Source organism: Pseudoliparis swirei, chromosome 21, assembly GCF_029220125.1.
Source record: "Pseudoliparis swirei isolate HS2019 ecotype Mariana Trench chromosome 21, NWPU_hadal_v1, whole genome shotgun sequence".
Lineage (NCBI taxonomy): Eukaryota > Metazoa > Chordata > Actinopteri > Perciformes > Liparidae > Pseudoliparis > Pseudoliparis swirei.
This window is the reverse complement of record NC_079408.1, coordinates 11,543,882-11,558,892: the sequence shown is the minus strand read 5'-3', so window position 1 is coordinate 11,558,892 and position 15,011 is coordinate 11,543,882. Positions and strand designations below refer to the sequence as shown.

The window sequence follows — 15,011 nt, the reverse complement described above, 5'->3', positions numbered from 1 at the left end:
TATTTATAGCATTAACTACCGTTGAGGAGTTTAAGTCCTGGAAAGAAGAAATTCAGCTGAACTCTTAAAGCTTTCTCAAGTCAGTAAAGGTTTATTCAGTCACATGTTTCACAGTTTAAAAAAAAGACAACTTATAAACTTCCACGAGCGATACAAATAAAAACAGTTTGAATACATAGTACAATATCTCATATATTAAAGCTAGTATCCAGGTAATGTCCGTTCATGAAGCCTTGGGTTTGCGTCTGATCACTGAATTGATCCAATCCATATAGTTCATCACTCTGGTGTAAACACCGGGCTTGTTAGTGCGGCCGCAGCCGTCTCCCCAGCTGATGATCCCGTACAGGAAGCTGACATCATCCCTCGCACAAGCCAAGGGGCCCCCGGAGTCGCCCTGGGGAGACACGTAAATAGATAGAGTTCACGCACGTAAACACACGCGCACGGATCGAACACAAACATCGAGTCACGCACTTTAAACCAAATTCATTCCTAAAGATTGCACTCTACCCGAGAGGTAAACAGATAACTGTGACATGTAATTAAACAGGAAGGAACTTACATATATACATATATATATATATATTATATAATACATATATATATACATATATATATATATATATAATACATATATATATACATTTATATATATATATATATTATATATACATAATACATATATATATACATATATATATATATAATACATATATATATATAAATACAACATATACATTTATATATATATGTATATTATATATAAATATATATATATATATATACATATATATATATATATATAATACATATACATATATAAATATAATACATATATGTATATAATTCATATATATATATACATATATATATATATATTACACACAGCAGGCTCTGACGCTGCAGACAGACCCTCACTAACTTCCCTCTGGGAATCTGCGCGGCCATCTTAAGTGTTGTTCCATTACTTGAGTCAACTTTCTGATATCGACCCATACGATGGGCGGAGGTCAACATATGTGGGCTCTGGGGGGGGGTCTATATTTCCCAGAACACTTTATGATCGGTTGTAATTTCCAATAATCTAGAGCAATAAGATACAACCTTTCGCCTGGCCGTGTCCGCTTGTTATCGTGTCATGTGACTGCAGTTGGAGTTGTTGCGAATAAACAAAACGGATCAAGCAAAAAAGGGTCAAGAAAAAACGTTTCATTCCTAATCAGCAATCCGAGCTCGACGGCGGCAGTTTCACTTTCTCCCTAACGGCGAGGAACTGTGAGAACATAAGCATCAACTTGGCAGTTTGGGATTTAATAATTAACATATGTAATATTTAACATGCTCGCCTACCTGGCAGGCGTCCACACAGCTGTTGAGTCCCGCGCAAATCATGTCGGCCGTGACATAGTTGCCGTAAACATCTGGCTTCTGACAGGCGTCCTGAGGAATCAGCCTCACCCCGGCCTCCTGCAGGCTGGAGTAACCTTCGGCCTCTGTCAGAACGAAGCAGAAATAACACATCACATGTACTATTATTTAGATTGTTAATTATTTAATACACAGATAGTCCATCCCCACAGGTCTCCCACTTCTGTTGCCTAAATAAACTTCTCTCGGTGTGGGCGTGGACTGACTTAATCTCCCTCACTCTCTGTGTTATTACTTAATTAAGTTTTAAGTAAACACATAATTTGCCAGCGTAGCTCCACCCAATTTTCTGACTCAAGCTTTACTTAAGTAGTTAATGTGGGTGTGTAGGGCTTTTAAGATTAACGAATACAAACTATCATCATTTTCTCCAAGAAATGACAGATTCCATGTCCTTTCCCAAGATGACGGGCTCGTGGTGGAACGTATTCTTCCAGGTTGCTCAGATATTTTATTATTATGATTATAACCACGGCGGTTTTAATGGGAGCTCCAGCCCTGAAGCTTAAGCCATACATAGCTGATTGTTTCTGATTAGTGACCGCCACGGCAGTTCTCTAGACACTGATGAAGTCTTTAAGACACTCAGATGTCTCCCGGCTATCAAGTGTCGATGCCACCTCACGATTTACGAAAAAAAGAGGAAGAAATAACCTCGGAGGAACTCATGTACGCATGGATTCACGTACACTGGGTTCATAACACTGAAGTAAATTGACGATCGGGACAAAACAGTTCAAAACACTGGCAGTTTAAACCCAGAAGGTCGTTTACTGGCACCAAATAAACCTCCGTTCCGCCGTGTGAATGCCGATCGGCGTCGCCGTGACGACGCTGCCGGGGGGCGTCCCTCGCCACTCACTCTCGTGCTTGTGTCCCCAGCCGCTAATGCTGCAGCAGTAGTCATCGGGGAAGGTGGCGTTTGGCTCCGGGAGGCAGATGGGTCTGATGAACGGGGTTCTCCTCGCACAGCGCCCGTCCCGCTTGGCCAGTTTGATCAGAACTGCCCGACGCGGAGACACCGAGAGGGTCGTTAACGTGAGGACACAAAGCGGCAGACGCGGAGACTCCGCCAATGAAAACGCCACACCCAACAGTCAGTGTGTGTGCGTGAGAGAATGTGTGTGTGTGTGTGTGGGTGGGGGGAGCACCGGGACACAGCTGCTGAGTGACGCACAGCTGTGCACGCAGGCCCGGCTCTTCACTGAGTTTGTGTTTTTTCTGCAGGAGGTCTTCGTTTACGTGAGTCACTGGCGTGTGTGTGCGTGTGTGTGTGTGTGTGTGGGCATGTCCACTTAATGCTTACCAATGTCATGCAGTGTTGGATTAAACACAGAGAACTGCTTTGGAAAGATGTACTTCTCCACTCCAAACGTCCTGGTGTTGGGACCGGTGACGTTGAAGTGCTGCTGGCCGAGCACCACGCGGAGCTGAGACCTCAGGGGGCTGAGGGGGGGGGGGACACACACACACACACACACACACACACACACTGCTGTCAGCCCACCTACGTGTTTGTACGTATGCATGACGAACATCTTTGTAAAGAGCCGAGTCGCCGGGGAAACTGGATGCCCCCTCTCTTTTCATCACCGACATTGACGGGCCACGATCGCGCAAGAAAATATCGAAATCTAACGAGCATTTAATGCCTCCAGTACACGGATGCTCCCCAGAGGATGAACCCTCCCCATGCCAGACTGGTTTAATAATCTCTTGGCTTTCCCTGGGGACAAATCATAACACGACTCTAATAATAGCGAAACCTCTCGTGACGCTCTGCGTGTCTGTCCTGCGCTGTGGAAGGAACATTGTGGACTTTCATGAGTTCAATGAAATCCGTTTAGCAGCGGCAAAGAAAGCCTCGCAGATATTATGCTCTGTCTCCTTTTTTTTAAAACCACGAACAAAAAAAGCTACTTTAGATCTACTTTGCACTTTTAATCTCCGCAATTGAATGAAGTCACGATCCAGCTTCAGCTCTTTGAACTTGAGCAATGACAACAGATGCCGGTTGGCTGACATCACACAGGAAACGTATGCACTCGCATGTAAACAGCATCTGCGCGCGAGACGTTTTGAGGTTTTCCTGGAACTGGACGTCTAAATATAGGGCGTTCGCGAAGCCGTCAAAGTGAGCCGTGACCTTTTGTCCGGCTGCGAAGGTCGGGGGGAAAACGTTAAACTAACGAACGCCTGTGTTTCTGACACTGCTGACTCAAACTGAGCCCTTTCAGTCGTTTTTCAAACGGATACGAATATCCGCGACATACTTGCGGAAGAAGCAATGAGCTGCAGACACGATCCAGCAGGAGGAGACCACGGTGCCGGCGCAGAAACTCGACTGTCCGATGTAGATGGCGGCCATCCAGGGGTGAGTACCCGGCAGGGCGGAGTTTCCGCCCATGATCCGCCCCCTGGCGATCGATAACCTCTTCTTGTGCTTCCTGCCACACACGCTCTTTTTGCCTTGCGTGGAGGGCTTCGGTCGTTTGATGCCGGGCAGGACATTAAACGGCACAATCCTTCGAGCTGAAGCTGCAGGCAGAAAACAAAATGAAAAATGAGGGATTTATTTCAGATTTCGGGGCGTAATTGCGACTACGAGCTACGATCAGTGGACGAGAACTCGAACGGGGTTCATATACATGTTGACCGATGGATTCCAGGACTTTAAACCAAATTTCCATGACCAAACTTCTTTTTTTTAATACTCTGTGCATACATGGAAAAGTGAGAACATGTTGTGTCTAAACTATGTGAATAAAACACATTTTCATAATTTTTGGGGATTTTTGTTTTTTCCGGGCCTGGAAATAACCATGAGAAAAATTCCATGACTTCTCTAGGTTTTCCATGACCGTATGGACCCTGCTAGAACCACTACTTTAATCTAGGTTGAGGAGGGCAGTGCAGAAAAGGAGCGTACCCCTGGCCCCATGACAGATGGTCCCCGTCTGAATCCCACTCATTACATAAACAATTGGCTTCACCTGACATGTTGACTCAGGGTGAGTCATGCCTTATTCCCCCTTTATCGCATTATTTATAAAAAACAGTCAAATTGGCTGTAATCCACTTTTCAAAGCGGCATGACTCCACAGATGATTCTACGTCGTTCTGACCTTTGACCCTGGATTTTTGATTAAAAGTCGAAGCATTTAATGAGGCGTTTGTCCCTGAAAGTGTCGCACGACTGAGGCTGCAAGAACATGAAGGTATTGAACGATGCAGCGTGTGGCCTTCGTGAAACGTCTTAGCTTTTCATTCCTCATAATAAGTTAATTATGTTCAAATAAGGGTCCATAATAAGGCCATGGACATGAATATGGCCTCCTTGCCGAGATACATATGGGAACTTCTTTTTGTCGTTGCTTTGACTCACCTCAACAATAACCAAGGCCAACAACGAATGGAAAGAACCGAGTTATAGAAATCTGTTTCTAAAGGTGGAAGCAAATCAAAATCAATCTGGCCGAGCTAACAGATGCTTTACAGAAATACGACAGGGCAAAGGTCAAAACTGCCCCGAAGAAATATAATGTTGCCCCTGATATCACCACAGAGGGGCAAAAATGCCCCCAGAATTTCAATAATTTAATAGGGTTTTATTTTTGTTCTTTGTTGTGTGTTTTATCTGTATTGACTGTACTCGGTAGGTACACACAAAAAATTCGAAATTTAATTTTGAATTCCAAAAAAACAGAAATAAGTTCTAATTGTTAAAAGTTGTTTAAAAACAAAAAAGAACCACAAAGAAATAAGAATACAATTGAATATGATTGACTGATTTATATTATCTGTTTGTTTTTTGTTCAAAGAATCTAAGAAAACACTTTGAATCTGTAGACGACTGCCGAATAGTCTTACTATTGCCTAATAGTCTTACTATTGGCATTTTCATGACAATTGCTCATATACTGTAAGCCTAACTAAGTCCGTTTATTATTTTGAACAAGGGTTAAATGTTATTTCACAATTTTTGCCCCCAATTTCTTTGTAAATGCCCCTGGATTTCAGTCAGCGGGGGCAAAAAATGCCCCCTAAAACATGTCGGTTTCCTCCCCTGAAGAGCATTCATGTACACCAACACACCCTCTCAGTGACGAAGCAACGAAAGAGACGACAAAAGCCGTTGACTCACACACGGGCGTCACACAGGGGGGGACGTCGCAGTACTCCCAGGAGATGACGCCGTCACTTAGTGTGTAGCACCACGGCATCTTGTCCTTATCTGGGTTTCTACACACACACAAACACAGCGACACAGTGTGTGTAAGTCGTAGCCAGAAGGCTCCATCACTTTTGAATGTGGAGGCTGAAAAAAAATTCAGTTTTTTTTGTCTTAATAACCAGGAATCAAGTTTCCCTGAGCTGCAACATGAAACTCTCTCTGCTGAATACAACTCGTGTGCTCGTGGCTAAAGCCCAATGTTTGCTTGGAGCGGTGCTTTTCTTTGATGTTTGGGGCCTTTTGGGGCGCATGCTATTTGCTGTGGGCATGCCAGTCTGGCTGCTGCGTAGTCATGGCAACAGAAATGGAAGATGGAGCAAATGTGGAGTAGATTAGTTTTAGTTTTAGTTTTTTATTGTGCTGGATTCACCATGTGCTTCTTTGCTGCTGCTGCTGGTTTTATGGTTCTAGACTCCTTCTCAGGGCTCGTCAACACGATGGACACGTGATCAGGGCTGGGACTGGCCGGCAGCTGTTCAGGCTCAGGATAAAAAGTCGGATATTGCAGCTTTAAAGAAATCTGGCCTGTCGGATAAGTTCCTGCTGTCGCAGCCACAGAATCCACCGAAGATCCACTCAGACTGGAACTAGCCATCGTCTGCTCGCTACCCGAATGAGCAGGAGGTCCGCACACACACACACCTGCAGTAGGCGTGTTCCCCGAGGCCCCTGAGGGGCGCGGCCACCACCGTGCCCACGTGGAGCTCGTCGTACAGCAGGTCCGAGTTCCACGGCAGGCAGCTGGCGCCGGACAGCGTGGTGCCCACCAGCCCTCTGTAGTCTGCGCCTCTGCCGCGGTAGCACTCCGGCTCCGGCTCTGCACGCACACACACACACACACCACGAGCGGAAAAAACAGACAAAACACAATTATGTAAACGTCCATCAGACAATTTCCAGACGTGTGATGACAGACATCGTGCTTTCACACTCAAATCAGCCGGAGCAGGTGCCCGAAATGAAACCCTCTCAGCTCTTCTCCTGCCACCATTCATCAAACCGTTGCCACGCGTGTGCATGAACACGCACACGCGTGGCCAACACACAGGAGGGCACACGGCCCTGCGTTTACTCACCGAAGCCACAGTGCGGCCCGCTGAAGCCACGTCTGCAGTGGCACACCTCTCTGCCGGTGACCGTGATCAGGCGACACGCCCCGTCGTTCTGACAGAGGTTCGTACGGCACGCTGGACAGACGGGGGAGCCAGGTCACATCTGAACACCACACACTGTGTTCTTCCACAATAAGCCACTTATTACGGTCAAATAAAAGCAGAAACAAGTGTTCATTCATTTGGCTTTGTAACTGCTGGCTATAACAACCATATATATATATAATAATAATATGTCAATGGTATATCTTCTGCATGCTGTACTGCCCTCGAGTGGCACGAAAATCCAGGAGCTTAAACAACATCTCTCCACTGATTTCTTTACCAATTGCACAAACGGTACAGTGTAAACTGGCGCTGTGCTCTTAACATACAAATAGTACGTCTGACCCGGAGTATGACCTTAACCCTTGTGTTGCCTTAGGGTCATTTTGACCCGAATCAATATTACACCCTCCCCCCGCCTTTGGGTCATTTTGACCCGATTCAATGTTTCACCCTCCTGTTACCTTTATATTTACTAACATATTTTACCCTTTGGGTTCAATTTGACGCCAGCAATTAAAACCTCCAGAAAATTATTAGAATTAATATTGTTTTCCAAGTTTAAGTGTGAGGCACTTTATGTTTGTTTGTTGACTACCGAAAGAACACCGACATTAAACATTGAATGGGGTCAAATTAATCCTAAAGCGGGGGGAGGGTGTAATATTGATTCGGGTCAAAATGACCCTAAGGCAACACAAGGGTTAAGGTGTAGTGCAACATCTGGGGAATATGCCGGAGAATAGCGACACTACATCTGCATTTGGGATCATCTAAAAAGTGTTGTAGGAGTTGAATTTGTCCCCTTGAGAACAAGTTAGTTCAAATAGACCAAAAGATGAAATTGAAGAAGTGAAAAGTATAAATTGTAAAGCCAAGTCAACGGGCATTTCGCTGCATTTGGACATTTTTATTTCCCCCACTATAGAGAGTAAGATACGACAAAGAAAAAGAAGAAGGTTTCGGCTCAGCGAGGATGAAACCACCTCGCTGCCTTTCCCTTTCATGCCCATGAACATCCCCCCCACGTTGAGATGAAAGCACCTCACGGGCCCATGAGGCGTGTCCTAAAACACCATTCCTGAGTCACGATGAGTCATGTAATCTCTCTTTTCTTCCGCTGCAATGTTAGTCGTGTAACTATGGAGCTGTGATCAAAGGGGGGGGGGGGGGAAGCATGTCTCCGGGCGGGGAGGAGATCTGACACTTGTAACGTGTGAGGCTTGATAAGTACGAAGAAAAAAAAAACCTTCGGGCGCCTTTTCCTTAGAGATCGCTTATCTGCATTCACGGTCCGCTTTTTACAAGATGTTAAGTAGTAGAAAATGCACACTGCGTGCGGTTTATAAGAATTTGCTGAATTTGCAGGAGACAGAGTGTCGAGCGCCGAGCAGCAGCTGCCAGCGGGTCTTACTTGTGTAGGGAACGCGTTCACACTCGGCCTCCCCGGCCTCACAGGAGCACTGTTCCACATTGCGGAGGTGGATCCGTCCCCAAGACTCTCCCATGTCATAATAGCGCAGGTGTAAGGTTTCATAGCACTTCTCTGAAAAGCCGACACGACACATAAAAAGGCATTAGGTCTGAAATGTGAGAGCGGACTGAGGAGAGCGGTGGAGGCAGGGTTCATTCACATGGAGACCAATGCCTTTCCGGGACTTTAAACCAAATTTCCATGATTAAATATTTTGTGAAATTTCTGTCGACATGAAATTTTTTGAAAATGTAGTATTTAAACTCACAATGAGTACTTTTCCATATGGAGCCATGCATGGTTACATCTACACTTCCCTGTCATAGTAGATTATCCCTCCCTAAAATACCGTTGCTATGGCCACCAGACTTTTCAGGTAAGGTGTGTTCACTCGTAGGAGAGCGTACGCCGGCTTATATTCTTTTAACGTCTTTCTTTTAAAGGCATATTAATTATTTCAGCATAAATGAACATATCAATATAACACCTTTACAGGACTTTTCCAAAAAGTATTTCTTTCAAGGTCTTTTCCAGGCCTGGAAATAACCATTTTAAAATTCCATGACTTTTCCAGGTTTTCCATGACCTTGTGAACCCTGCGGAGGTTTGATAGCCGAGCGGCGCCGGATTCTTTCCGAGCGGACGCATGTTCGAGTGTCTTTTTTTAAATTTATTGTTTGATTGGGAGCAGTTTAAATAAATGACGTTCAATGTACAGAAAGCTCTTTTGCGATTGACTCCAAACAGACTTCTCTGAAACAAACGAGGGAGTGGAGAAAAGGCAATAGTAGAGCGTGAAATTATATCTTGGAAATCATGTTTGGCAAAAAAAGGTTTAAAATCAAGAGAAGACATATGAATATTACCCGTGTAACTTCATATGCGTCTCATATTTAAGACTTCTTTTGAAATAATGTTTTTTCTTTTTCTTTTGGTGACAGAACCTCACTCACGGTCTGAATTACACTTTTATCGTCACATTCACTCACATTGACCTCTGCATCAAAGCCACTCTCAGCGTTTAAGGAGCAGTGGGAGCGACTCGGGGTGTGCCACCTCTGATGTGGACGTCCAATCAGCGTCGATGGTTAATCGACGCTGATTGGACATCCACGTAGAAATCTGGCTAATTTTCTCTTGATGATAATTGTGGCTTTCAAGAGCTCAAGAATTAAAAATGAGTTTAAAAGAGAGAAATTGCATGAGCATAAGTTCCCCATCAACATCACGGGGCTGATGATAGTTTTTTAGTTTTTCTGGCATGTGATTGGCCAAAATAATGATTGCCAGAGAGAATCAGACAAAACGAAAAACGTGTTTGACGAGATTGAATGGAGGATACACGTGACCAAACAGAGGTATCGTACTGGTCGTTCATGAAACAATAACGATCACCATCTATTGTACCTACTCTGCTCACAGACGGTCCCGGTGAAGCTCTCGGGACACGAGCACTCGAACCCGCGGCGGTGTGGGATCAGCGTGCACACGCCTCCGTTCTGACACGGGCTCCCCCGACACGGATCTGTGAGTCTACGTGACGTGTGGACGACAACTGGAACACATCGACGAAGAAAACAGTTACAGGATCAACAATAGAGTATCCTGATTGATTGATTGATTGATTGATTAAATGCACTGTGTCCCGTGAACTAACCACCTGGCTGAGTTTTCTCTGGAACACAGTAGCCCCACTGACGGTCACGGTCAAAGTTACTTGTGAGGGAGCACCTACAGCAGAGGAGACAGAAATATATCACATACATACAAATATATATATATACATATATATATATATATATATATACATAGAGAGAGAGAGAGAGAAATATCGATATTGCGAAATTTCTGTATATATATATATTTATATTAACAGAGATTTCGCAATATCGATTATTCTGTGACATCACTCCATTCAACCCCTCGGGGTGTGCGATGTTTTACCTGTTAAACATCACCATAGCAACATTGTTATTATGATCATGCTCGCGATATTAGCATTGAGCTCTATGACAGCCACTTTAGTCACGTTTTAAGATTTCTGCAGTAAAAACCAGACGACCCTATCTGGTTATTTGTATAAAATTATTAAAATGTTAGATGTTTATATTGTGACGTACAACTACGTGTGGATGTCATCCGCCCCTAATTGACGCACTTCAAACCTACAAGTACGAACAAGCTGCTCCAACAACCTCTTTGTGATGGAAATGCTGCACTTTCTGAGGCCAGTTTTAAAAGGACAAAAGTTTAAATCTATGTGAAACATAACCAATCAACCGTCACTAACTCTGTCAATCATCCGCGACTTTAATCAAAGTTACTTCAGCGTACTTCTGCACTGCTCGCTGCAGCTGCAGCGCGTAACGATAAACCCGTGTTGACGCCGAGCTCGTGAGCACATCGCGTAAACACGCAGAGTCGTCTTGCGTTAGCTTCACCTGCAGGTGGGCCGCGGACGTCGCGCCATAAATGTGATTTCATTCATGTTGCTCCAACTCGCTGCTCCCTCTCTTCTCGTCTCAATTCCAGGGAGCGATGACTGGAAAGCCCTTCGGCAAGTTGCTCCAAAAATCATAATGAAAAAAAATCCAATAAAAGGATGATTCTGTTACCGCGTCACAATCTGAGGGTTGAACTGTGACGGCTGTTTATCTCCCCGCCTGAGGATGAACTGACGGAGGTTATACATGTTTTATAAACTACAGCCGTCACTGTTTAAGATGGATTTTCTACATTCTAGCTAATGTCCACTTTAATATATTCTCGTTATAATAACATAATTGTTCGATACATCATTATGAGGCCCGCCCACCAACGATGAACAATTTATTGAAACAATTAAGCTCATTAAATACAACTTTAGCATAAACCATTTGACGACACAGCAGCATCACTGCGTCTTTGAGCGATTCGATGCCACTGCCCCATTGCATTATGGGAAATACCGTCATTTCGGGTCATTTTGAGGTCAAGTCATTCATACGAACCGCCCGTGACGACCTGCGGTCTGTGTGCGACAGAGACGAGGTGTGTAGCGCGTGAGTGTCTGACTGTAACCGAATATGACGACGCAGCACTCGTGTTGCGATGCCGCTTGGTCTGAGTCAAGTGTGTGTGTGGTAACTTTTGTGCGATTGCACGCACATTAGTGGTTGTTTGCGTCACCGAAACAAGCCGGATGGGCTGGCTAACACGGACTCACCATGGTTTTGAGGAGAGGATGGTGAGGCAGTGATGATGAATCCTTCCACCCTGACGAAATGGGAATTTACATTCTTTGTCCGATGTTGTAAGAACTGGCAGCGGAGCAACAACAAGAAAAGAAGAAAGAAGAAGCAGCTTGTTATTTGAGATGAACACAGATGGGCATACGCACAAAAGAGTGAAATCAGAAACTGTCTGAAACACACGTGTGTGTTTTTGTTTGTGTGTGTGTGTGTGTGTGTGTGTGTGTGTATGTGTGTGGGTGTGTGTGGGTGTGTGTTGGGTTTCCCCCCCCCCTGCACCTCACACACAGACTCCTTTGACTTTGTACAGAGCTCTGATGTGAGGACACTGAATCCACCATACAGCCAAATCATGGCAATCAGATACGGTGTGTTGACACACACACGCGCATACACATTTCTCATGTGAGCATGCCAATAAACAAAATACAATAACATCAGCTAAGATTTTTAAAAAAGAAAAGTCACAACAGAATATGAAAAAAAAGCAAACAAATGGTGTTTCATTTGACGGAGGTGACGTTAAAGTGTAGAGAGATAGCACGAGCCTCCACATGATGCACCACGAACTTTCTATCATCGCCTCAACGTGCAGCCCCCCCCCCCCTAAATCAAACATATACCTATAGAGGTAAAACTTACCTCTCCGGGTTTCCCTGAACGGCTCTTTGGAGATGACTCTATCAACCGACGGGGCCAATATGCGCTGAAATCCAGTGAAGATGTTATTATTGCACACTTTTCTTGCTTTTAGCACGCGCGACGTGGATTTCACAATAAACTCAAGAGGCGCATTGTGTTGCGCAGGAATAGCTCAAACTTACCGCCCGAGTGCTGAACACACAAGGTAGAAAAAGTATTATAAAGTATCCCATCGTGGAGGTGTTCACCCGGGGGTCACCGGTGTCCGCGGGAGCTGCTCTCCAGTGAGCCGGTCCCGTTATATCGGTGAGCTCCCGAGTCCTCCGCCCGGTGTGGGTCATAGGAAACGTGGGAAACCCTGCAAGTATTATCCTGTCCCTCACGACCTGGAGCCGGATTGAGTCAACCTGTTGCGTCACGAGGCTCGTCGAGGCATCCCGTCCCGCGGCGGGTGTTCCCTAGTCTGCACCTTCCCCGCTGATGCCCAAGCGGGTTCCCGTGGGGAGTCATCGAGAGAGCGCAACGACATAACTTTAATCCAAAGTGTCCAGGGGTCGAGGCTGCAGGCTGCAGGCTGCAGGTTGCCTCCCTCCCGCCGCCAGGGGACCGCGTAACGTTCACGGAGCTGCTGCGGCGCGTGAACGTTACTTTACTTTTGCCACTTATTACTCTAAACTTCTACATCGGTTTTTTTTCTTAACTGGTTTGAATACAGATGTTTGTATAAACAATGTCAAATTAGACATAACAACGTGATTCACAGGTTCATCATAACAGAAACATTTAGGCTACACTAACGTGACATTAAATAACAGGATCGAGTTAATATAAGAAATACCTAACGATTTAAATACTGGAATCCAATCACTTACTTTAATAACTAAGTTAAACGTGGTTATCTGACGTTGTAATTCACTGCTGGCAACCAGAACGACCTAATGTCACAACAAGAGGCGTCATCATTGAGATGTGTTGTTGTTGTCCTCAAACCCTCTCTCCCCCCACACGTGGTGCCAACTGGCACTAAGCAGCCTAGACGTGAACGCACCACTGGGTCAGATAAACCCATGTTGGGGTCAGACAGGAGCTTGAAGGCCACACAGCTTCTGTTCTGATGAAGAGATCAGTGGAGAAAGGATGAAGGTGAGGAGCCCAGCCCTCTGATCTGCCCCACGTGCTCCGTGCAGCATTCCGGCTGCAACATGCCGTGTCAAGACTAACTCCCCGGTCCAGTATCTAACCTCTAATTTCCACCAGCTGCAATAATCTCTCCAGATGCTGAGCTCAAAACACAAAGCGGAGGCTGGACACCGTCCATGTTGGCAACACATCCTCAGGTGAAGAGCTTGTTTTCCCCCCAAAAAGGGGACATTGTTCAACTTAGACAACCACAGGCTTTCCATTAATTATTGACAATTATGACTAACTTAGCAAACACATTCAACCGTCCAAATATGACAAGTAGGAACATTGGGAGCTGTGAATGTCTTGCGTAAGACTTGAGGAGCTGTAAACTAAAACAAAGAAGGTATGTGTGTGGGTGGGGGGGCGAGAGGTTAGGGGTGGGATGGTGAGGATTTCTCTCCCGCCATAAATACCTGAATGAATCACAAAAAGACGAGTCTCAGCGTTGTTGGAATTACAGCCATCGAAGCTTTTTAATCGTTGAACATGTGAACAACCGCAAAACCACAGAAGCAGGAAGTACAGGCCACACACGTTACGGTCATGTATCATCTTCAAGACATCGAGGAAATATTTAAATATGCATTAAAAGTGTCATTTGCCTCCCTTTTGATCCTCGAGTCCTGTCCAGCATACCCGGTCCAACAGAAGTGGGTGGAAGTTTATAACCGGGTAAAACAAGTTTGACGAAAAATGTTTAGCTCAAAGTTCACTCGTTAGTTGTCAGCCTCATCTCACAGACTTCCTCACATAAGACGAGCTTCACGAGCTCGTAGGCGGACATTGAATCGAGATTCATTTTCATCAAACGTAATGAAGTCTTTATACCAGTTGTAATAAATAGCTTCATAAAGTGTTCATCCCTTAGCTTGCTCTAAATTCATTTAGTGTATTAAAAAGTAAAGACTTGTAATAAACCCATTGATTACAACGTATAAACTATTTGCAATGTACGCTCTCCTGAGAAAATAGGACCCAAAAGTTCATTTCCGGCTTCTTCCACGGTTGTCCTTGCTCTAACGTGGCTCTAAATGCACCTCATTATTAAACGAAACCAGAACAAAGAAACATATCACTGTCCAAATATCACAACCAGTACTAGAAATCAACATATTACGCCAAATAATCGTAACAAATATACAATATCTATCACTGTAATATTGATTCATTATTTTTTTGTTGGAGTGTCTACATGAAGCATATCGTTAAACTAATTCCCTTTCCAAAGACAGTGCCTCAGACGTAGAAAGTGCAGAGTGGGCGGGTTCCCTTCAGACAACGGTGGCCTTGTAAAGGTCCGTGTTGCAGTCCTTGCCCTCTGGTGCGCTGTGGCCGTTCTGGGGCATCTGGGTATTCCTCAGCTTGCTCTGGCACTGCCGCAGCTCGGCCACGTAGCCCTGGAAGCTCAGGCTGAGCTCGGCGACCTCTCCCCGGGGCGGTCCGGGCGTCCCCTCCTCCAGGTGAGCCCCCTCCACATCCATCACCTCCTGGGCCGCCGGTGCCGCGTCGTCGTCGGCTCCGTCGGCGGCGGGCGGTGTGGTGTCCGCGTTGAGCTCCGTCCGTTTCTCTGCGGAGATAAGAGACGGACGTGGAATATTAAAGACCGGTCGATGCTTCGCGGACGGCCGTGGCCTATTTAAATATTAGAGTTACCCTCA

The 15,011-nt window shown here is 45.2% G+C and overlaps 2 protein-coding genes across 6 annotated transcripts in view; both read right to left on the bottom strand.

Moving 5' to 3' along the window:
- Positions 1 to 62: 62 nt before the first annotated feature.
- On the bottom strand, positions 63 to 12,655 carry LOC130211760 (hepatocyte growth factor activator). 2 transcript variants are annotated; one of them, XM_056442754.1, is made up of 14 exons: positions 12,351 to 12,655; positions 12,169 to 12,232; positions 11,502 to 11,595; positions 9,954 to 10,027; positions 9,708 to 9,851; positions 8,237 to 8,368; positions 6,742 to 6,852; positions 6,308 to 6,482; positions 5,576 to 5,673; positions 3,705 to 3,969; positions 2,738 to 2,877; positions 2,294 to 2,434; positions 1,354 to 1,496; positions 63 to 397 (listed from the first exon to the last, which is right to left on the bottom strand). In XM_056442754.1, exons 1-14 carry the CDS (start codon positions 12,507 to 12,509, stop codon positions 224 to 226), a joined length of 1,914 nt encoding a protein of 637 aa, XP_056298729.1. In that variant the 5' UTR covers positions 12,510 to 12,655; the 3' UTR covers positions 63 to 223. The 2 variants fall into 2 exon arrangements, with proteins under 2 accessions (XP_056298729.1, XP_056298730.1); XM_056442755.1 differs by having other exon boundaries at positions 9,957 to 10,027.
- Positions 12,656 to 13,792: 1,137 nt separating this feature from the next.
- Positions 13,793 to 15,011, bottom strand: part of rgs12a (regulator of G protein signaling 12a) — a 33,081-nt gene continuing 31,862 nt past the window's right edge. For all 4 annotated transcript variants that reach the window (XM_056442542.1, XM_056442544.1, XM_056442543.1 and 1 more), the window contains one exon: positions 13,793 to 14,920. In XM_056442542.1, the coding sequence (XP_056298517.1) occupies positions 14,625 to 14,920 (296 nt within the window). In that variant the 3' untranslated portion in view covers positions 13,793 to 14,624. The remainder of the gene's footprint in view (positions 14,921 to 15,011) is intronic.